The 22,834-nt window shown below is 47.0% G+C and overlaps 1 protein-coding gene across 1 annotated transcript in view; it reads left to right on the top strand.

Moving 5' to 3' along the window:
* LOC107126091 (proline dehydrogenase 1, mitochondrial-like) overlaps nt 1-22,834 on the top strand; it is a 34,071-nt gene that overhangs the window by 6,838 nt on the left and 4,399 nt on the right. The window contains exons 3-13 of the mRNA XM_015429594.1: nt 1,439-1,473; nt 4,252-4,395; nt 5,435-5,499; nt 6,926-7,042; nt 11,538-11,617; nt 12,189-12,270; nt 13,222-13,314; nt 14,826-14,972; nt 17,380-17,555; nt 17,661-17,759; nt 17,930-18,018. Coding sequence (XP_015285080.1) covers nt 1,439-1,473; nt 4,252-4,395; nt 5,435-5,499; nt 6,926-7,042; nt 11,538-11,617; nt 12,189-12,270; nt 13,222-13,314; nt 14,826-14,972; nt 17,380-17,555; nt 17,661-17,759; nt 17,930-18,018 — 1,127 coding nt within the window. The remainder of the gene's footprint in view (nt 1-1,438; nt 1,474-4,251; nt 4,396-5,434; nt 5,500-6,925; nt 7,043-11,537; nt 11,618-12,188; nt 12,271-13,221; nt 13,315-14,825; nt 14,973-17,379; nt 17,556-17,660; nt 17,760-17,929; nt 18,019-22,834) is intronic.

Here is a 22,834-nt window from a genome sequence, read left to right as displayed (position 1 = left end):
CTGAGTCGGACCAGGACAGGGATGGGGCTCCCTCTCCCGACCTTCGATGGGGTGCCTCTGGTGCCTACGTCTGGGGTTCGGAGTTTGGGAGTACACCTTAACAATGGAGACCCAGGTGGCAGCCACTGACAAGTCCGCCTTTTTCCATCTTCGGCGGGCGCGGCAGTTGGCCCCCTACCTGGATCGGGATGATCTGGCCACAGTGATCCACGCAACGGTCACCTCGAGACTAGACCACTGCAACGCTCTCTACATGGGGCTGCCTTTGTCGCAAATCCGGAGGCTGCAACTGGTGCAGAATGCTGCGGCCAGGCTGTTGATGGGTCTCTCTAGGAGGGACCATATTCAGCCTGTGCTGAAAGCGCTGCACTGGTTGCCTATAGCGTACCGGATTCGCTTCAAAGTGCTGGTTCTTACCTATAAAGCCCTATATGGTCTGGGTCCAGCCTACCTGAGGGACCGCCTTTCCCCGTATGTTCCCCCAAGAGCACTACGGTCTGGGGCCCGAAACTTATTGTCTGTGCCGGGCCCCAAAGATGCTAAATTGGCCATCACGAGGGCTAGGGCTTTTTCGGTGGCGGCCCCCACCTGGTGGAACGAGCTCCCGGAGAAGATCAGGGCCCTGCGGGATCTGGTACAGTTCCGCAGGGCCTGCTAGACGGAGCTCTTCCACCAGGCTTTCGATTAGGGGCCGCCGCCACCCCCCCCCCGCTATTACCATCATTGGGGGGGAAGGGCCCTAGGATGGAATGAAGAAACACCGGAATTGACACCCAATATTAAGGACATGGAATGCCTACCAGGGTGTTGGAAGTGGATGCGGTTGACATCTCCCGAGGCTCCGGCGCTGAGATTGTTGAGCACTTTAATGTATTGTATTTATTGTTTTTAAACTGCATAACCTGTTTTAAATGTAATTTAAATTGATGTTTTACTATGGTAAGATCTTTTACTATGTAAGCCGCCCTGAGCCCTACGGGGGAGGGCGGGATATAAATCTAATAAATGAATGAATGAATGAATTCATTCTGCTGCATGTATTGACCAGGCCAAAATCATACACAATTTGGTGAGGCAGTTGAAGAGACTGTACCAGTTGATAATACAGGCTTCACTAGATAACAAAGATTCCTGCATTTAGAAAAGTAGCACATCAGGGGGGAAAGGGTTTAATATAATCATCCTAATAGGCTAGTTTTCTGCATGCTGGGGGAGCATCACATGCACAATACCACAAGGACATACAGGGTTGCAAGTCTTATTCCATGTAAGCACTCACTCTTCATAGTTCACAGATTGGTCCTCTGGAGTCTAGAAAGCTTCTGTGGGTCAGCTGTTCTTGGTGCACCTGCATAGCATGCTCAGGTCCTGAGGGGTGAGGTGGTGTGCACCGGTGAAATAACCCTGTGACTTACAAGGGTGTTTCTATTCCTTCTAGCTCCTGTACCTCTGCATTTGAGAAGGAGACAGGCAGTAAGTAAAAGACCTTTCTGGACAGCTATTTCCTAGCTTCTGTTCTTCCATTCTCTTTCTACCACTAGTCAGCTTCAGTATCTGCCACAGCAGCATGTAAAATGGAGCAGGTCTTTCTAGCATTCCCTCTGGAACAGACAAGCTGAAGGCTAGCCCACAATCCATGTGAGGTTGCTGTGAGCTGACTCACCAGGCACCCACCGGTCTTGTGAACTCTCTGTTCCCTCAAGGAGTGTTATTTTTGCCAGCGAGTAGTATGCCACAACTAGGGCTGGAGTAGACACGATGAGGCCTTAAGCTGTATCAGTATAAAGGCCCACATAATAAAAAAGAATGCGTCTTACAAAAAAGCATGGTGACAATATAAGTTGTTGTTGTTCAGTCGCACAGTCGAGTCTGCCTCTTCGCGACCCCATGGACCAGATCACGCCAGGCCTTCTGGTCTTCCGCCATCCTCTGAAGTTTGCTCAACTTCATGTTCGTTGCATCTATGACACTGTGACACTGTCACTTATATGACAATATAAGTATGAACTCTTATTTTAGCATATATACAAAGAAACTTGTGAAACTCATCCATTTCCTGCAGTATGGTCTGTTTGTATCCTACAATATTTCAAAATTATCAGGACTCGTGAATAGGGATCGGCATAGACCCAAAAATTGCTGTTTGAGGTTCGGGCAGTTCCCAAACCAAACCAAAAACTCCTGAAAAGAACCGGCCAGCTCGGGTCCCCCTTTCTCCCAACCATGGGGAAAGGGGGGGTCGCCTGGAAAGGGTTAGAAGAAGAGGAGAAAAGATTGGATTTATACCCAACCCTTTACTACCCAAAGGAGTCTCAGAGCGGTTTACAATCCCTTTCCCTTCCCCTCCCCACAACAGACACCCTATGAGGTAGGTGGAGCTGAGAGAGCTCTCTTGAGAATTGCCCTTGAGGGAGCAGCTCTGAAAGAAGTTGTGACTGACCCAGGGTCACACTAGCAGCTGCATGTGGAGTGGGGAATCAAACCCGGTTCTCCCAGATTAGAGTCCACACTCCTAACCACTACACCAAACTGGTTCTCAATGGCTGGTAGCCATTTAACCCATCTGTTTCACTTCCCCCCGCTTCGAAGCAGGTTTAATGGCTGGTAGCCATTTAAACCTAACAGTTGATGGACAGACCTGCTGCACTGTTAGGTTTAAATGGCTGCCAGCCATTTCAGTCTAGCAGCAGGAAGGGTGCACCCGTCAGCTGTTAGATTTAAATGGCTGGCAGCCATTAAATCCATCTGTTTCACTCCCCTCCACTTCAAAGCGAGGGTAAGTGAAACAGAGCACTGAAATGGCTCTCAGCCATTTAAATTTACTAGAATAAATAAACTTAACAGCTGACAGGCAGACCCACACTCAGTTGTTAGGTTTAAATGGCTCAAATAGATGAACCAGAAAGAAGTTCAGGAAATGTTTGGGGAAGACACCTTCCCCGAACATTGGTTAGGGGCTCTAAACTAGGCCAAGTTCGCACAGAATTTTGGCTCGTTAACTGGTTTGTGCCCATCCCTAATCATGAATATGTTTTTATAGAAACTTTTAAACACAAATAGGAAAGAAGTTACACAAACTAGGAGTTTATTAGAAAGCAACATGTGATTCTAACACAAGCAAGGTTCAAGTTCCTCCATGTTCTCCGGCAGAACGCTGGCTTCTATTCTTGTATCACCTTTCTGTGTTATCAGAGATGATAAGACTATCAATACCTATCAGCTACAGTAGCTGTAGCTGTACCTATCAGCTACAGCTGAAGTAGCCATGGCTTGTAGTTCCCAATAGGCAAAGTATGCCACCATCAGGATTAAAAAATTATTTGAGCACTGCCCAATGTTTTGTAGAGGTAGTGAAAAATTTATGTATTTGGCTCACAATGGCAAGAATAAAATTATTGCGTTTTACAGCAATCAACTTTAGTGCCAGTCAGTAAGATTTAGTTAATATCCATCATATGTAGTATACTTATTTTTCCTCTAAAATTCTTTGTCTTTGTGCCATGCTGGCTGCATCATGAGATTTTCTGAAGATCATTTTGCAGACACTGCCTAGAAGGTAATCTGGCACCATTTGGGCCATGCTTTCACAATAATGGCTTCTTAATTCAAGTGGAATTGAGAAGTGTTTAATGGGTAAAGCATCACATGATGCACCTTCCACTAAAGATCGATGAATGTGTGACAAATGAAACGTCTTGCCTTAAATCATACAGAACTGATCCTGTCAGTTCTGTACCAATACAGCAGATGAGTTTATCATGTATTGTTTTCTATAAGTACAAACCCTCCCAAATTCTCTGCTTCCAGAAGATTTTATGAAATCGATCAAACTTTGCAGTGAGTTCTGCCAAGTCTAGAAGTCCTGTGGCATTTGCCTTGAAATATGCTTACAGTGCCATCGAAGCAGAGTTTACACCATTATAAACCTACTGACTTCAGTGGACTTATAAGGGTCTAACTCTGCTTAGAATAGTGCCATTAGTCACTGGCCTAGGCCCAAAGCCTGTGTAAATTGAAAGGTCATAGAAAGGTGAGGTTGCTGGTAGTTGTCATGTTTTTGAAGGAAGGGAAAGCAAAAGTAACTCTTCCTAGAAAATGGATGATTTCTCAGAAGAGTTCCTTTGGCTTTCCATTCCATGAAAAACAGACCTGACCCACATAACTGTGTGTAATTCATGCCAAGCCTTGACTCCTCCACCTTTCAGAACTTTGGTCTCAGTCCAGGACCTGCTTGCTCTCATTTTCCCACAGAGCAAAGAGACAAGCGATACAGTGCACATCGTAGGTTTGGCGATCGACGGGCTGGTGTCATCAGCGCCCGCACCTACTTCTACGCAGATGAAGCTAAATGCGACCGGCACATGGACACCTTTCTGCAGTGCATAGAAGCTTCAGGTAAACGTTGCATCATACAGTGGAACCTTCTGTGTCAGCTCCTCTCAAATCTTCATGCACACAGTGTCCTGCCAGGGAGTGAAGGGGCCCTCTGCTATAGAGGAATGGCCACAGCTCAGTAGTAGGCAGCTCACGAAGAGTGCCAGATTCAACCCTTGACATTTTAAGTGAAAAGGAAAGAACTGAGACTATGGAGGTTTGCTGCCAATAAAAGTTAATGCTGGATTGTTTGACCAGTTGTCTGGCTAGGGTTGCCAGGTCTGCGTTGGAAAATACTTGGAGACTTTTGGGGTGGAGCCAGGAGAGGGGGGTTTGGAGAGGGGAGGGGCCTCAGCATAGTATGATGCCATATAGTCCATTCTTCAAAGCAGCCATTTCCTCCAGGGGAGCTGATCTCTGTCAGCTGGAGATCAGTTGTAGAAGCAGGAGATCCCCAAGCCCTACCTGGAGGCTGACAACCCTATGTCTGGCTCTACATGAAGAAGCTCCATATATTCAAACCACCCCCTTCTAAGTATCAGAGTAGAAGATTACTGTGTTGAATTGGGGTCCTCTGGGTTCAAACTCCTGCACCATGTAGGGTAAAGCCACTTGTTACAAAGTCCTTGTGGCTGCCACAAAGACTGGGTCAAATGTATGGGTGGCGGGGGCATTCTGTTCTTTTCAAGCATGCAGGGGCCTAGTTTGGATCTTGACCATGGTGCATGTGGAGAAGGGTTTCACATGCTACCCACACTGGTTTCCTTAGGTCAGAGGAAAAAGTGTGGGATGGGGGACGCTGAAGCTCTTTTTCCACATGGACCAGAATCCTAATCCAGTTTGGCCCCTACACACCTGCCTGGGAAGAACAAAACTCCTGCTATGTACTTGCCCCAAAGGCCCCAAGAACTTTGTAATGCCATGAATTGTAATGTGGGAATTGGTTCAAATAGGGATAAGATTTCTTACGGGATAAGCCAATAAGAAAAGTGTCAGATCGCCTGTGGGGTTTCACAGCCATCCTGAGGAAAGGAATGAACTATGTTTGATCTTTTTACAGCTGGCAGCTCAAAAGATGGCTTCTCAGCTATTAAACTTACAGCATTGGGGAGGCCTCAGTTCCTGGTGAGTAAAATGCATGCTGTTGCCTTGCTTTGCTGTCTATCTGATGCGATTAGGGCTGCGGTCACACGGAGCATTAGGCACACTAGACAGATGGAAGATAGGCGGATTTTCCGGGCGCGATCTCACCGCCACACCTGGGAAGCGTAGAGCTCCCGTGGCTCACCCGAGGCTTCACTCCGAAGATGCGCGATAAAAAACTAGTACCTCGGAGGTACTAGTTTCCGGAAACCGCGGGGCAAGGGCGGGCGCGTGATCGCGTTTCCAATAGAATCCCCTGGCATCCAGCGCCCGCCCATGTCCCCTCACAAAAATGGTTTTTTTCCCCAAGTGTCCTCGGGATGCGCACAAGCACCCAACGGGGCATGCACACATGTCAGTGTACAGGAAAAAAACCACCCGTTTGCCGCAGCGCGCCGCTTCTTTGCTGCACCGCAGGATTGTGGTGTGATCAGCACCTCCACAGGACCTCCACGGGATGTCTGCTTGCGCAACCACGCGTTATTTTGCCCCGGGGCAAACAGCCACACTTCCCCCCCCCCCGCATTTTCCTGCCCGTGTGACCGCAGCCTAGGTTTGGCAAGCCAGGCTGCAAGGGCTCTCAGTGCAGTGGGATCACACCTGTAGGTCTTGCTTTCCTGGAAGGCTCATTCAGCCCACTCCTTTGTTGCCTTCTGTAAGGTAAACTTCCCCATTTTGAAAGGCCTTGCCTGTGCTCTGGGACTAAAAGTCTGCTGTCTTCATATTTCATGCCAACTTGCTGGTATTGGGTTGTGTTTTGATTTGTGAATCTGGTGTCAGCTGACAAAGAAATATAGTGGTTGGGATTTTAGGGGAAAAGCTGATTTCAGCAGCAATGTGACATGCGAGCGCTAGTGCAGTGTAGTGGTTACAGTATCCAACTAGGATCTAGGAAACGTAGGTTCAAATTCCCACCCACCAAGCGATCTTTGTGGCAGACCTTGAGGTTTATGGAACTGAGTGGTATAGAGGAACTCTTTCACATACATAATACTAGAATCTGGGATCATCCACTGAAGCTGGCAGTGAGCTCAGCATAGATAAAAATCTTATTTCACATAATGTAAGCTGTAGAATTCACAGCAGCAAGAGGTTGGTGGCCTGCAACAAGGGGATAGACAAATTGATGCTGGGAATGTTTTGTCATGGAACAGCCATGTTCGGAGGCAACACGTGTTAGAATGACAGTTAGCTGTGGAACAGAAGATGGCTGTTGGTTTCATGCCCTGGTTGGTGGGCTTCCCAGAAGTGTCTGGATGGTGAGCAGTGTGCTCGACTCAGTTGGCAGGCTGTTAATCTGACCTAGCAGGGCCTTTCTGCTGTTCTTGTGCCTGGGCCATCTGTCCCATGTTAGGTTCCTTCCCCATGCAGAGCCTGCCTAATAACAGGGCTTGTGCTCTATCTCCAGCTGCAGTTCTCAGAGGTGCTGGTGAAGTGGCGGAGGTTCTTCCACCAGATGGCTGCAGAGCAGGGCAAGGGGGGTCTTGCAGCCCTGGAGACCAAGCTGGAGGTAAAGAAGCTGCAGGTGAGTCTTACTCTGCCCTTTCCCCCAGAAGGTGGCAAAATTGCTCTGTTTCTGCACTTTGATCTGCTTAAAAGAGACTAGAACATGGGGCGGGGGGGTGTTAATTTTATAATTCAGACATTTAAAATACATATTCAGTCCCAATCACAATAATGCTTGGTTATTAAATACAAAACATAGAGCCATTATCTATTAAAGTACCTGAGATTAGAGTCTTCCTGTTTCAAATGACTTCAATATATCTGCCATTTAAGCTAATTACCTCCTATTAGCAGTCCAATTAATTAATTGCACATTGCATCTAATAATCCACGTCTGCTAAAACTAGTTGTTGCAGATGTTAAGTTTTACTGTCAATTACTACAGCAGCCACACAGTTCTTTCAATTCTCCCTATATATATATTCTGATAAAAATGACTATGTACTTGTTCCAGCTCTTATAACATTACTGGATCTTCTAATTACTGTCTCTAAATCTAAACAAATGGATGAGTTTTAAGTGTGACTCATTGCAGGTTCTTCCCAACTGTCTTTGTAAATTCAGCTCTTCCATATCCTTCCACTTACTGGCTACTTCTAGACGTCCTGAAGATTCTTTTTATGAGCATTAGAGGGCAAGTAATGCATGTATCTCAACAGTTTCTTTGGTTGATCATTAAGGTTTAACAATTTAATTTATAGCAGTGGTAGGTTTGACTTCTGATTTCCAAAAATTCTAGGTTCTGATTCAGTTCCTCCACATAGTATTAGGTTCTTCATAACACTGGAATGAATCTGGTATCACCCCATAATATTTATTCAGCTTTACAGCAGTGAGATGCCATCTGTATGAGAGGTTTAAATGATTTATAAAATCAGACCTCTAGTTCTTAGAACAAATTTCAACAAACTTTTGATTTCTTTATCTTTCTCTTACTTCTTACTCAGTGTGCATTTAAGAGAGCATTCTTGTTGGATAAGACTTCCTTTAACTGAAGGAAGTTGATGATTTCTCAAATGGCATCCATTTTCTGTCGACTTGCTCTTAGGAACTGACACAGAATGTCTTGACTGAAATTATGGCAACAACGGAGGTCTTCCCCCTTTCATTTATTTATTTTATTTATTAGTTTGATTTATATCCCGCCCTCCCAAAGGCTCAGGGTGGCTCACATGCGGCAAAGCCGAGTGCAAAATACAATACAGTATATAATAAATAAAACATTTAAAATCACAATAAAACCTTCCAATAATACGGTGCTATACCTATATTAATAATCCAAGATGGGGACAACCCCCCCCCCCAGGTTTGGTGGCCAGCTGTCTCAGTAGCGTGGTCTCCCACTACACTGTCTCAAACTTCTGCCTGGGCCCGCTTGCTCCCGTTCTTATAGGGCAGCTGATGACTTGCCACCTCGGTGGTAGAATAGTGGCGGCGGCGGCTCCTACTCGAACGCCTGGCGGAAGAGCTCCGTCTTGCAGGCCCTGCGGAACTGCATAAGGTCCCGCAGAGCCCGGATCTCCTCTGGGAGCTCATTCCACCAGGTAGGAGCCGCCACCGAAAATGCCCTGGCCCTAGTAGAGGCAAACTTAATCTCTTGGGAACCTGGCACTCCCAGGAGATGGAGCTTCCCCGATCGTAGTGCTCTTGAGGGAACATGTGGGAAGAGACGGTCCTTCAGGTAAATTAAAGTTGTAAATCTTCCCCTTATCCATAATAATTCTATTTTAAAAACGGCTATTTTCCTAGAGGCTTGTTTCCAATACTTGTCTGCAATTTCATTGCAAAAAGTAGGAGTAATGGGCAAGATACTCAATGTAAGCCTGCTCTTTTAATGTTCCCCAAAGTTATCAAACCTGCTTTAATATATGGACAGTGATTATGTATAATGCATGCAGTTATTCTTCTTATATCATTAGGGATAGCAGTGATACATTTATGGCTGCTTCCACATGGAGATTCCACCACCACCCGTTTTATGGAATGGGGATGCATCCACACAACATGATACACCTTCTAAGCATGACATGAGCCTCCCATGGCTTTCCTGGCTGAGCTAGATCAAAGGAAAACCTTTTGACCCAGCTCAGGGGAACTGCGGGGAGGCTGTGGGCAGAGCTCCACCCGCAAGTATGGAGGGGCAGGTCTGAGTTGTGCCTTCAAAATGGTGATATTAAGCTCTGCATTTCCCCCCCCTTCCCCCCCCCTTAACCTTTTAACAGTCTTTTTAGCTTTCCCTGACCATCCATTGTGCAGCTTTGCATTGTGGCTCAGCTGGGAAAGGGTGAGCTGGACATGGCTGGGGGGGGGTGTCGGTACAATTGTCATTACAGACAGAGGCAAGGGGAGGGCAACATTAGGTGTAAGCAGTGCAAGGACAGGACAAGCTGTCCTCACCCACTCCCATCCTGCTTCCTGTCGTTTCTTCACCAACTGTGCCTTTTTGGAAGTCTTTGTTCTTGACTGCCCCTAATTTTTTGGTCGGGCCCGGGGTATCAGTTTTTGGTAGCCACCAATTCAGGTAGACAGGGTACTAATATACCACCCTTCCTTAATTTTGATGTAGAATTCTGCTAGCTTCCCTAAATTTCTTCCCCCATTAATGAACATTTTATTCAAACATCCTCTGGAGCATAAATAGGTAGGATTAAAAATTGTGGAGGGGAAAAAAATCATTGAAACGGTTTCCAACTTCTCCACCTGATCATTAATCTTTTTAATGACTGGAGTATAACATTTCATAGCGCCTCTATTTGCAGACAATTTATGCTTAAATACTTAATCTCCCCACCCACCCCACCGCAGTCATGCAAAAATTGTCAGTTGCCTCTTGGGTTTGTAGTTTAATGTTTAATACTAAAAATTCACATATTACTTCATTAAATTTATAGCCATAATTTATAGGACATAATTTTTATAACCTGTAATACTACTTCAACTGAATTTACTAGGTCTACCAGCATTGAAGCAATATCATCTGCATGTATTGTCAATTTAGATTGTTCAAGAGCTTTGATATTCTTCATCTGGTTTTTTATCACAATAGCTAAAACTTGTGTTCAAATAGCACTGCTGGGATGCTGGGGGCGAAGGGTATCTTTGCGCTCTCCACTGCAAATATATTCCTTCTTCTAAACTGTAATAAATAATTTTTGAAGATGAACATACAGCAGGGAAATCGAAATCTTAAAATTATTTCCAAAGCCAAACTGAGCTAACTCTTCTCAACTGGCTGGGACCGCAGTGAAGGCCTTCTGAATATCAGGCATTAAATACACTTTTTACATGACTGTTGAGGGCTTTCAGTAAATTGGATATTTTCCTAATTTATCAGACAGCATCTGTTTTTGAACAAACTATCCCTGAACTTATTGTAAATAGTTCATGCTGCTAAAGTAGATGTTTAGTGTTTTATACTAAGCTTTTAAAGAGATTGGTCTTATGTCTCAGGAATATCATTCCCTGCTTTTCAGGATAGTTATTGCCTCTCTTTCATAAGCAGTTTTTAAAACAAGAAACATCTGTTAATTGCTTTTATATATACCCTGTCATATAGAAGTGTTTGGAATATCCCAAATACAAACCAACCTGGTTTGCTGCCTCCCCCCCCACATTTACATTAGCCCCTCCCGCGCATCTCCTCTTAATCATCCAAGGTTACTTGAGGAATGAGAATTCTGTTGCTAACCATGCTGTCAGCTTTGTTTTATCCGGGTTTACAGCACTATAAAGCAGTTCACCTTAATGAGTAATGTCTTGAATAATGCGATCTTTCTTTTTTACCTTTGAGTGTTCTCCGCTCCCCCTTTTCCCTTCAGTTTGTTTGCAAGGAATTTATCTTGCTTGCATTTTCAAAGCCAGCGGTGTTTTATAAATTTTAGACATCTGTAATCTTTCTCATGTGTCCAAACTTTTCAGCTTGATTTTCAACTGCTGAATTTATGCCAAGTATACTTCTTTTAAAATAATAGTACAGTCTGGTTTTTAAAAATAGCCAGTGTTGGCTGGTCTTCCTCTTGTTGGTTCTTCCACCATATTGAGTGAATCTAAATGTATAAACGCTCCCTCATCATTGCTTTCTCAGTCCCATATAGTCGAAACTCTGGATTGGGGGGCGGCAATTACAGTTTTGGCTATTTTTTATGTTGATGACTGGCAAATCCTGCTGTTGTATCAAAAGTTTGGGGGCAGGATGATGATGGAAAAACTGAAGCCCAGCCTGATCAAAACGCCCCTTGCATCCAAACAACAAGGAACAGCATGTCGCAAGGATTAGGCTTCCTTTAGGGGTGGGGGAGACATGGCAAGGATTGGGTTTCTGGGGGTGGGGGACAGACACATGGCAAGGATCAGGCTTCCTTGGGGGGAGAGACTCCTGTACCCAGCTTGCCCCTCTCGAGAGACTGCAGGGTTTCCAAGGTGTGAAAGCCTGCTTCCTTGGGATGAAAGAGGTCGGGCTGGGGGCAGCCTGCTGATACGTAAGATTCAACGTCGGTTCCTTTAATCTCTCGTAGGAGGCACTGGCCAAGCTGGGAGTTGCCACTAAGGCAGAGAGCCAGCACTGGTTCACCGGTGAGAAGCTGGGCGAATCTGGGTGAGTGTGGTGGCCAGGGGCAGGGTGGGTTTTGGCAATGGACTTTTTGAACCTGCTGCTTTGGTTGAAGGGAAAGACCCCCATATTTGGGATCAAGAACTTTTTGGTGAGAGGTCCTCCCCCTTTTGGTAGCTTTTGTGGCATGTGGATACGGGTGCTTTGCGAGCATCCTGGGGAGACTTACATGAAAGGAAGGAGAGCTAGCTCGAAATCCAGCCTCCTGAAAGTCTTGGTTTTTATTTTTTACAGTTCAGGTTTCTAGCTTCCTGTGGCTTCCAGAGAAGCTCAAAAAGCAGTGCCTGATGAAGACAGAAGGCAGGCTGATCAATTGGGGAATGGGGTTCCAGTCTTCTTGGAGCGTCTTATTTTCCCCACAGCGGCTTAAGCCTGTCTCTGCACCACCAGAGTTTGGGAGCTTGCTGCTCCTGGGTTACATCCAGTCCCCTGAGCTGGGCACTCCAGTTTAGAGTGGGAGACCCTCTGCAAGACTTGGTAAGGGAATGATTTTTGCACACGGATACCCCAGACTGGACACTGAAAATGCTACCTCTTCTCTCTCCCCCACCCCCAGAACAGTGGACTTGCTGGACTGGAACAGCCTGATTGACACCCGCACTAAGATTTCCAAACTGCTGCTCATCCCAAACATGAAGGTAAATAGCCAGGCCTGCTGGAAGGGCCTGGGAGACTCTTGTGATGGCACTGGGGATCCTTCCCCTTCTGGCGGAGTTGCTCTGTCTCTCTTGAGCTCGGACTTCAGCAGTCTCTCGCACTAAATAATCCACTTTCAATCCATTTTCAGTGCATTTTCCAACTGGATTTTACTGTGTGAACTGGCAAAATCCAGTTGGAAAGTGCATTATAAAAGTGGACTGAAAGTGGGTTATTTAGTGTTTGTGACCATAGCCTTAATGATTCTTCTGTTAGCCTCTGTGGCTTGCTGGGTTGATAAGCAGCAAGAGAGGAGTTTCCAGGCCCTTGCAAGTCATGCCAGCCACACTGTAGTGTAATCTCTTCTCTGCAGATGAGGGATAAGATAACCGAAGAAGCCACTATCGTACCATCACCCCAGGGCATCTTTTAACCATAGTTGTAGTTTTGGTGGCCTTGTGCCAAACTCACTATCTGCCTTTGCAGGGCTTTGGTGTAGTCAGTCTGCAAATGTAGGCTTATTCATTTTCTCCTTAATTACTTGCTGTTCTGATGCCCACCTCCCCCAGGGTTGTGCTGCTTCTCTTTAAGGGCCATCATTTATGGTCTCTGCTCCCTTTTGGTCAAAGGGCCCTCTTGCCAAAGCTGCCATTCATGCTCTCCAGCCTCTCAAGGACACAGTGATACAGTCCCAAGCCCTCTGGCTTAATATGTGAGTTGAAAAGAGGGTCAGCGCTCTAGCCTCTGTTGTGCCTGGGGGGGAAGGGAAGAGGGAAGTGGGGGCAAGTATCCAGGGCGCTGGTGGACTGGAACTGGGGTAGCTTGCTTTCAAAACTGTTTTGCTCACTTAAGTCACAGTCCTCCCTGTGCGGAGACTTCTCTGTCGCTACAGGGGCTGGGAGGGGGCGATTGGTTACTTCAGCCAGAGACCTCTGTGTCTTCTCTCCTTGCAGACGGGGCAGCTTGAGCCACTGTTGTCTCGCTTCACAGAGGAGGAGGAGATGCAAATGAAACGGCTGCTGCAGAGGGTGGATGTCCTGGCCAAGGTGAGAACTTGGGAGCAGCATTTTCTCTGTTTCTGGAGCATAGCTGCCACTGTGGAGGAACAGCGTTCTGATGTCCAATAAAGCTATACTTGGGGGTCCTTGACCAGATTGGCTGTGCCATATCCAGGATCAGATTTTATTTTTCCCCCAGGGGCCTTGGCAGGGGGGCTTTCCTTTTACTTGAGTGCAACTCTTTAATGCTGATGTTCTCCCTGCTCTCCCTGCTCCTAAGATGCAGATGATAGTGTAGGGGGCTGGCTAAGTGCAAACTGAAGACTTCATATAGGACAACATTAACTCTGAATTCCATATGCAGATTATAGGCCAGTTACTCTTCTCTTACTCATCTATAAAATAATATAATTACCACATAGGTCTGTCTTTTAGGCCTGCCCAAGGAAAGCCAATACCTGGATGCTAATATCAGGTGGCTGGTTGCATATGAAGTCACCTGAATATAGTGTTAGTGGTTAAATTGCCAGGCTAAAATCTGGGAAACCAGATGTGAATCCGCACTCTGCCATGGAAGCTTGCTTTATGACCCTGTGCCAGTAACACTCTTCAACATAACCTACCCCACAGGGTTGTTGTGAGGGTAAAATGGAGGAGAGGGGAGTTATGTAAGCTGCTTTGAGTCCCCGGTGGAGAAAAAGGTGGAGTATAAATGACAATAATAAGAACAGGAAATGTTATTATTAGAAGGAGGGCCTACCTTTCCCCACAGGCAGAGACCAATTTGTTAAAGGTAAAAAATGCTTCACTACATCAGTCCTGTACCTTGATAGCCTCTGGCAGCTGCACAAAATCTAGCAGTTCTATCTGAGGTTCCAGATTCAAGATTTTCTAGAAGAAAGGAGGGATACCATTCCTGATTTAATGAAACGTATTTGCTATTCTTAAGTCTGTATATATTCTTATAACTATTCTGCCAGTGTACGTTTTATTTTGCTGGTCTGTGACTGTAATAAATGATTGATTAATGACAGAAATGTTAAATATGATACTGACATAAAAATTTAATCATCAGTGTAGTGGCTGGAGTGTTGCCCTAGAATCTGGGAGGCCCAGTTTCAGATCCCTGGTTTGCAGTGAAGCTTGCTGGATGACCTTTGGCCAGTCACCCAGTCTAACCTGCCTTATGGGGTGTTGGTTAGGATAAAATGGAGAAGAGACCAATATATCCTACCCCCGAACTCCTTGGAGAAAGAGTGAGATAAAAATGTAGTAAATAAATCAAGGCCTATCAAAACCAGTGCCCTGTTAATAATGGCCAAGCAGAGGCCTCCCAGAAGGCCCCCAGCAAGGCAACAGGGCTGCCTGTGCTTGCCACTTGTATGCTGTTATTCAGAGCTAGAATGCCCCCTGTGTGTAGACTTAGCTGTCATGAAAAATAGCAGTGGAGGGCTGCCCTCTGCCATGAACTTCCCAAGTAGCTGCTTAGTGGGTGTGCGGTGGAGCAGATTTCAATGGTGTTTGTGCCACCATGAGCCAGTCTGCCTTTTCCCTTTCAGAAAGCTTTGGAAGTGGGCGTGAGATTGATGGTGGATGCAGAACAGACCTACTTCCAGCCGGCCATCAGCCGTCTCACCCTGGAGATGCAGCGTAGGTTCAACCAGCAGAGAGCAGCCATCTTCAACACCTACCAGTGCTACCTGAAGGTGAGAAAGTGATCATGGAGCCAGGGACAGCCCAAGGCCTCTTGCCACGCCAGGCAAATGTGCTACTCTGTCGGCTGGGGCCTAGGCAATGTCGTGCAGTGTGTGCTAAAGGGAAACTCTCAAGGTTGCCCACAGGCTCTGGGCATCTCTTGCAATCTGCATGTGGCTGCTGCACCCCTAAAGAAATGGGTGCTTCAAATGTAGATACAAGGAAGGGAGCATAACGGTTTTGGCTGCCAGGAGTTCAGGGCAAAAGTTGAGTTAAGACAGGTAGAAGTCTCTGGCAGAGGAGGCTGGAGGACCCTAGGACATTTAGTTTACTCAGGCTCCTCTTTGGCTCCCAAACAGGCACATTCTTTTCCCCAGGATCTGCACACCACCTTCAAGCTTTGGCTGCAGTCTCTCCTAAACCTGCTTGGGGGGGGGTGTGACCTTTTTTCTTTCTTTTTTTGAATTGCTGCAGTTGAAGACTGTTTGTATCAGTGTGGATGGAAAGCTGTGGGTTTTTGTGTTTTTTTTCAAGTTCTACCCACTTGGGGAGCATTTTTGCCCCTGTCCCCTGCAGCTACCCCATTCATTGCCACTAAAGGGTTTTTGTCATTTTGCTGGTTTTTTAAATTGTATTGAACATACTGCTATTACAATATTATAGCAACTTAAAAAAAAAAAGCTGAAGGCAGCAGGAACAGAGGAAGACCCAACATGAGATGGATTGACCCACTAAAAGGAAGCCTTGGCCCTCCGTTTGCAAGGCCTGAGAATGGCTGTTAACGGCATTACGACATTGGAAGGACATGACTCCATAGGGTTGCCCAAAGTCAGAAGTGACTTGACAGCACTTAACACACACAGCACAATATGTTGATTTTTTTTTCTTAAGCCTGAAAAGGCCATCCGGTAGCAGGGGGATGGGAATGGCAGCTATAAGGAGCTGAGGGCAGCTCGGTCCACTCAAAGAAACCAAGCTATGACTTAGAACTGGCTGCAGTTCATAATGAGCTTCTGCAGTTTAGGATTTGACGGAACTCTTCCTCAGGCAGAACGCTGAACAAATGTGAACAAAAAAGAACTGCAGAGAGATTAAAGGGCACAGTGTTCATTCCCAGCTTTCAGTCCTAACACGATCATATGGATGACTGTGTGGTCTGTTAGTCTGGAGCTGACGTGCATCTGATCTTTATTGCAAAATAGGTTGGCAGCTGCAAAACTTGTATTGGCAGGTCACTGGGGAAAAGTCAGTGTTGACTTCTACAGGATGGCTAAATGCCACGATTGAGCCAGCAGGGATAACAGACACCAGTATGATGCAAGGAATGAACCATTCTTTCTGTAGAGCTTACTGGAAAATCTACCCTCCTTACTGTATTTGGAACTCACAGTGTAGTAACATAAAACTGAAAATGCGTCTTGCTTTACGAGGAAAGAAATGTTTCAACAGATGGCAGTAGAAGCTAAGTTTTCAAGTTTGGCTAAGACAGACACCTGCTGAGATATATAGACTAGAGGTGTGCGTTTGGATCTACCTAAGCCGAAAATATACCCCCCAAAAAAACTTATTGGTATTTTTCAGGTATATTTTAGCTTCCCAAGTGTATCTGGGTATTTTTGAAAAAACCAAAAAAAAGTCCTGAGAAAACCCTGGATATATTTGGGGATTTTGTGTAGATCTGAAAAGAGCAAAGAGGACAAAGCAGATAGCTCCCGCCTCTTAGCTGTTTGTGGGTCAGGCTTATAAAGTCCCTTTAAACTTTCAATGGACTGCAGAAGTCAGACTATCAGCCAGGGTGGTGGGGAACTAAGAGCTCCCCACTGTCTCGGCTGTGGCTGGCTTCTCTCGCAGCCTGGTTTAAACCGGGCTGCTAGAGAAGCCAGCCCAAGATCAGCCCAAGTTCTGCACTACCTTCTCCTGCCGCTTGGTTAAAACTGGGCGGCAGAAGAAGGCAGCCCAACCTGGATGCAACTGGTATTCTTTTTCTGGCATTTTTTGGTTTGGGTCTATGGACCAAAAAAATTTAGGGATTTCCAGAAAATCCTGGATCCAAATACCATATGAGTATTTGGAACGGGCATTTTTTGGGAATCCCCTAATATAGACACAATGCAGATATGCCATCACTTGTGGGGCAGAGGAGAGAATACAGAAGTTGCCCCACTGTCAGAATTTGTGGCTCCTTGGAAGGCAGAGAACAAAAGGGAAAGGTTGAGATCAGAATCCCTACACATCTGACAAACATACCTTAAAAGAAAGAAGCGTCCCTTCAGCAACCTTAAGCAGGGGGACAGAAGGCTGACTACAGCAGCTTTGGGTAGTTGCTGGCCAGTCATGCCTTGGGATAGGTACCTTTGGGCCTTTTCCTCACTGCAGCAACCAACTCACTCTCCCCTTCCCCCCCCCACCTCGGAGCAGGAAGCCTATGATAATGTTACTGTGGGTGTGGAGCTCTCACGGCGGGAAGGCTGGCACTTCGGAGCCAAACTGGTGAGGGGTGCCTACATGGTTCAGGAGCGCAGCAGGGCGGCTGAACTGGGCTACGAAGACCCCATCAACCCAACCTACCAGAAAACCAGTGAGATGTACCATAGGTAAGAGGGGCAGCTGGCTTGAAACCTTGGAGGGGTAGCAAGAAGGGCACGGTAGCCCCAGGCAGCTCCCTTAGCCTCCTGCTTCTGTCTTTCCATGCCCTGCAGATGCCTGGACTACATTCTTGAGGAGATCAAGCACCACCGGAAGGCCAACGTGATGGTAGCCTCCCACAACGAAGACACAGTCAAGTTCACGATTCGCAGGTAACAAGGAGCAGGTGAACCATTTCCCTGCTTTGGCAGAAATGAGCTCTCTGCTGAGTAAAGCCTGGGAGGCAACTTCAGGATGTGCTTCAGGCATGCTGTGGTGGGCAAGATGGGAAGGCACCTAGGCTGCTTCAAAGGGATCTAAATGGTTTTTCCTGGTACCATAGGATGGCAGAACTTGGCATCCATCCCTCTGAGAACAAGATCTCCTTTGGGCAACTCCTGGGCATGTGTGACCAAATCACCTTCCCTCTTGGTAAGTTTCCGCATGGGTTGCTGGGATGCGTTGAACCCAAGTACATCCCCTTCCTGGTCTAAAACCTCTGCTGCTACTGTGGTTCATGTTTCTTGCAATATGAAAACCTTTTGGTTACTCTGGTGGACCCCCAATTCAAAGGGGGTCAGTTGCAACACACTCTGTGTGGGGCTGCCCTTGAAGACAACCCAGAAATTGCAACTGGTCCAGACGTGGAAGCTCAGCTGCAGTCAGGGGCTAGCCATGGGGGACGTATGTTGTGGATTTTGAAATGCCTTCATTGGCTGCCAGTCTTTTCTCAATTTAAACTCACCGTGCCAGTTCCAACCTTTCAAGCCCTCCATGATCTAAGACCCATGTATTTGAAGGATCATCCACTTCCATATATCCCTGTGTGCTATCTCTTGCCGATGCCACCACTTAGAGTGCCTTATCTGGAATGTCTTCCCCATTATGCCCTTCCCATGGGGGCTCCATTACAGACCAATTCTGCCCTTTCCATTATGCCCTTTCCTTTGTGGCTCTGTTGTACCCGCTCTGTTGTACCTCAATTGTGACTCGATATTGCCTTTTCAATTCTGAATCAGTTGTGCCCTTTCCATTTTCCCTTTTTCCTTCATAGCTCCATTGTGCCTCCAATGTCCCCTTCCCATTGTCCCCTTCCCATTGTGATTCCATTGCCCCCTTCCCATTGTCCCACTTCCATTGCACTTCCATTGTCCCCTTTCCATTGTGGCTCCATTGTCCCCTTCCCATTATGCTTCCATGTTCACTTTCCATTGTGGTTCCATCGTCCCCTTCCCATTCTCCCCTTCCCACTGTGCTTCAATTGTCCCCCATCCATTGTCCCCTTTCCATTGTGGCTCCATTGTTCCCTTCCCATGGTTCCATTTCCTTTGTGCTCCCATTGTCCCATTTCCATTGTGGCTCCATTGTCCCCTTCCCATTGTCCCATTTCCATTGTGCTTCCATTGTCCCCTTCCTATTGCACCATTTCAATTGTGCTTCCATTGTCCCCATTCAATTGTGGCTCCATTGTCCCCTTCCCATTGTACTTCCATTGTCCCTTTTCCACTGTGGCTCCATTGTCCCCTTCCTATTGTCCCCTTCCCATTGTGGCTCCATTGTCCCCTTCCCATTGTGGCTCCATTGTCCCCTTTCCATTGTGGCTCCGTTGTCCCCTTCGCAATGTCTCATTTCCATTGTACTCCCATTGTCCCCTTCCCATTGTGGGAAGGGGAAGATGGAGCCACAATGGAAAGGGGACAATGGAGGCACAATGGAAATGGGACAATAGGAAGGGGACAACAGAGCCATAATGGAAAAGGGACAATAGAAGCACAATGGAAATGAGACAATGGGAAGGGGACAATAGAGGCACAATGGAGATAGGGCAATGGGAAGGGGACAATGCAGCCACAATGGAAAGGGGTAAATGGAAGCACAATGGAAATGGGACAATGGGAAGGGGACAATGGAAGCACAGTGGGAAAGGGGACAATGGAGCTAATATGGAAAGGGGACAATGGAAATGGGACAACGGGGAGGGGACGATGGAGCCCTTCCCATTCTCTTCTTTCCATTGTGCCTCCATTGTCCCCTTCCCATTGTCCCCTTTCCATTGTGGCTCCATTCTCCCATTTCCATTCTGCTCCCATTGTCCCTTTTCCTTTGTGGCTCCATTGTCCCCTTCCCATTCTCCCATTTCCATTGTGGCTCCATTGTCCCCTTCCCATTGTCCCATTTCCCGTGTGGCTCCATTGTCCCCTTTCCATTGTCCCCTTTCCATTGTACTTCCATTGTTCCCTTTCCATTGTGGCTCCATTGTCCCCTTCCCATTGTCCTCTTTCCATTGTGGCTCCATTGTCCCCATTTCCATTGTCCCCTTTCCATTGTGCCTCCATTGTCCCCTTTCCTTTGTGGCTCCATTGTCCCCTTCTCATTGTGCCTCCATTCTCCCCTTCCCATTGTCCCATTCTATTGTCCCCTTTCTATTGTCCCATTTCCATTGTACTTCCATTGTCCCCTTTCCATTGGCTCATTTCCATTGTACTTCCATTGTCCCTTTTCTATTGTAGTTCCACTGTCCCGTTTCCATTGGCTGCTTTCCATTGTGGCTGCATTGTCCCCTTCCCATTGTCTTGTTTCTATTCGGCCTCCATTGTCCCCTTTTCATTGTGGCTCCATTGTCCCCTTCCCATTGTCCCATTTCCATTGTGGCTCCATTGTCCCCTTCCCATTGTCCCATTTCCATTTTACTGCCATTGTCCCCTTTCCATTGTGACTCCATTGTCCCCTTCCCATTGTGCCTCCATTGTCCCCTTTCCATTGGGCTCCATTGTCCCCTTCCCATTGTCCCCTTGCCATTGTGCCTCCATTGTCCCCTTCCCATTGTGCCTCCATTGTCCCCTTTCCATTGTGGCTCCATTGTCCCCTTCCCATTGTCCCCTTTCCATTGTGCTTCCATTGTCCCCTTTACATTGTCTCATTTCCATTGTACTTCTATTGTTTCCTTTCCATTGTGGCTCCATTGTCCCCTTTCCATTGGGCACCATTGTCTCCTTCCCATTGTCTCCTTCCCATTGTCCCCTTTCCATTGTGGCTCCATTGTCCCCTTCCCATTGTCCCATTAGCATTGTGCGTCCATTGTCCCCTTTCCTTTGTGGCTCTATTGTCCGTTCCCATTGTCCCGTTTCCATTATGGCTCCATTGTCCCTTTTCCATTGTGGCTCCATTGTCCCCTTCCCATTGTCCCATTAGCATTGTGCGTCCATTGTCCCCTTTCCTTTGTGGCTCTATTGTCCGTTCCCATTGTCCCATTTCCATTATGCCTCCATTGTCCCTTTTCCATTGTGGCTCCATTGTCCCCTTCCCATTGTCCCATTAGCATTGTGCGTCCATTGTCCCCTTTCCTTTGTGGCTCTATTGTCCGTTCCCATTGTCCCATTTCCATTATGCCTCCATTGTCCCTTTTCCATTGTGGCTCCATTGTCCCCTTCCCATTGTCCCATTTCCATTGTGCCTTTTCCCGTTGCGGCTCCGTTGTTCCCATCCCATTGTCCCATTTCCATTTTGCTTCCATTGTCCCCTTTCCAGTGTGGCTCCATTGTCCCCCTCCCATTGTCCCATTTCCATTGTGCTTCCATTGTCCCCTTCCCATTGAGGCACGATTGTTCCCTTCTCATTGTCCCATTCCATTGTGCTTCCATTGTCCCCTTTACATTGTCTCATTTCCATTGTACTTCTATTGTTTCCTTTCCATTGTGGCTCCATTGTCCCCTTCCCATTGTGGCTCCATTGTCCCGTTCCCGTTGTCCCCTTTCCATTGTGGCTCCACTGTCCCCTTCCCATTGTCCCCTTTCCATTGTGGCTCCATTGTCCCCTTCCCACGGCCCCCTTTCCATTGTACCTCCATTGTCCTCTTTCCTTTGTGGCTCCATTGTCCCCTTCCCATTTTCCCATTTCCACTATGCTTCAATTGTCCCCTTTCCATTGTGGCCCCATTGTCCCCTTCCCATTGTCTCATTTCCATTGTCCCTCCATTGTCGCTTTTCCATTGTGGCTCCATTGGACCCTTCCTATTGACCCTTTTCCATTGTGGCTCCATTGTTCCCTTCCCATTGTCCCCTTTCCAGTGTGGCTCCATTGTCCCATTTTCATTTTGCTTTCATTGTCCCCTTCCCATTGAGGCACCATTGTCCCCTTCCCCATTGAGGCACCATTGTCCCCTCCCATTGTCCCATTTCCATTGTGTTTCCATTGTCCCCTTCCCATTCCATTGTAGCTCCATTGTGCTTCCATTGTCCCATTTCCATTGTACTTCCATTGTCCCCTTTCCATTATGGCTCTATTGTCCCCTTCCTATTCTCCCATTTCCATTGTGCTTCCATTGTCCCCTTTCTAATGTCTCATTTCCATTGTGCTTCCATTGTCCCTTTTCTATTGTAGTTCCGTTGTCCCCTTCCCATTGTCCCATTTCCATTGTGGCTCCATTGTCCCCTTCCCATTGTCCCTCTATTGTCCCCTTCCCATTGTCCCCTTTCCATTGTGGCTCCATTGTCCCCTTCCCATTGTGGCTCCATTGTCCCGTTCCCGTTGTCCCCTTTCCATTGTGGCTCCACTGTCCCCTTCCCATTGTCCCCTTTCCATTGTGGCTCCATTGTCCCCTTCCCATTGTCCCATTTCCATTGTGCCTCGATTGTCCCCTTCCCAGTGTCCCATTTCCATTGTGGCTCCATTGTCCACCTCCCATTGTCCCATTTCCATTGTGCTTCCATTGTTCCCATTCCAGTGTGGCTTCATTGTCCCCTTCCCATTGTGCTTCCATTGTCCCCTTCCCATTGTGGCTCCATTGTTCCCTTCCCATTGTCCCATTTCCATTGTGCTTCCATTGTCCCTTTTCCATTGTGGCTCTATTGTCCCCTTCCCATTGTCCCCTTTCCATTGTGCCTCCATTGTCCCCTTTCCATTGTGCCTCCTTTGTCCCCTTTCCATTGTGGCTCCATTGTACCCTTCCCATTCTCCCATTTCCATTGTGGCTCCATTGTCCCCTTCCCATTGTCCCATTTCCATTGTGGCTCCATTGTCCCAGTTCCATTGTGGCTCCATTGTCCCCTTCCCATTCTCCCATTTCCATTGTGGCTCTATTGCCCCCTTTCCATTGTGGCTCCATTGTCCCCTTCCCATTGTCTTTCCATTATTGTGGCTCCATTGTCCCCTTCCCATTGTCCCATTTCCATTGTGGCTCCATTGTCCCAGTTCCATTGTGGCTCCATTGTCCCCTTCCCATTCTCCCATTTCCATTGTGGCTCTATTG

The sequence above is a fragment of the Gekko japonicus genome, unplaced genomic scaffold, assembly GCF_001447785.1.
Source record: "Gekko japonicus isolate JY-2015 unplaced genomic scaffold, Gekko_japonicus_V1.1 scaffold409, whole genome shotgun sequence".
In the NCBI taxonomy this organism is placed as follows: Eukaryota; Metazoa; Chordata; class Lepidosauria; order Squamata; family Gekkonidae; genus Gekko; species Gekko japonicus.
This window is presented reverse-complemented; position numbering and strand designations above follow the sequence as displayed.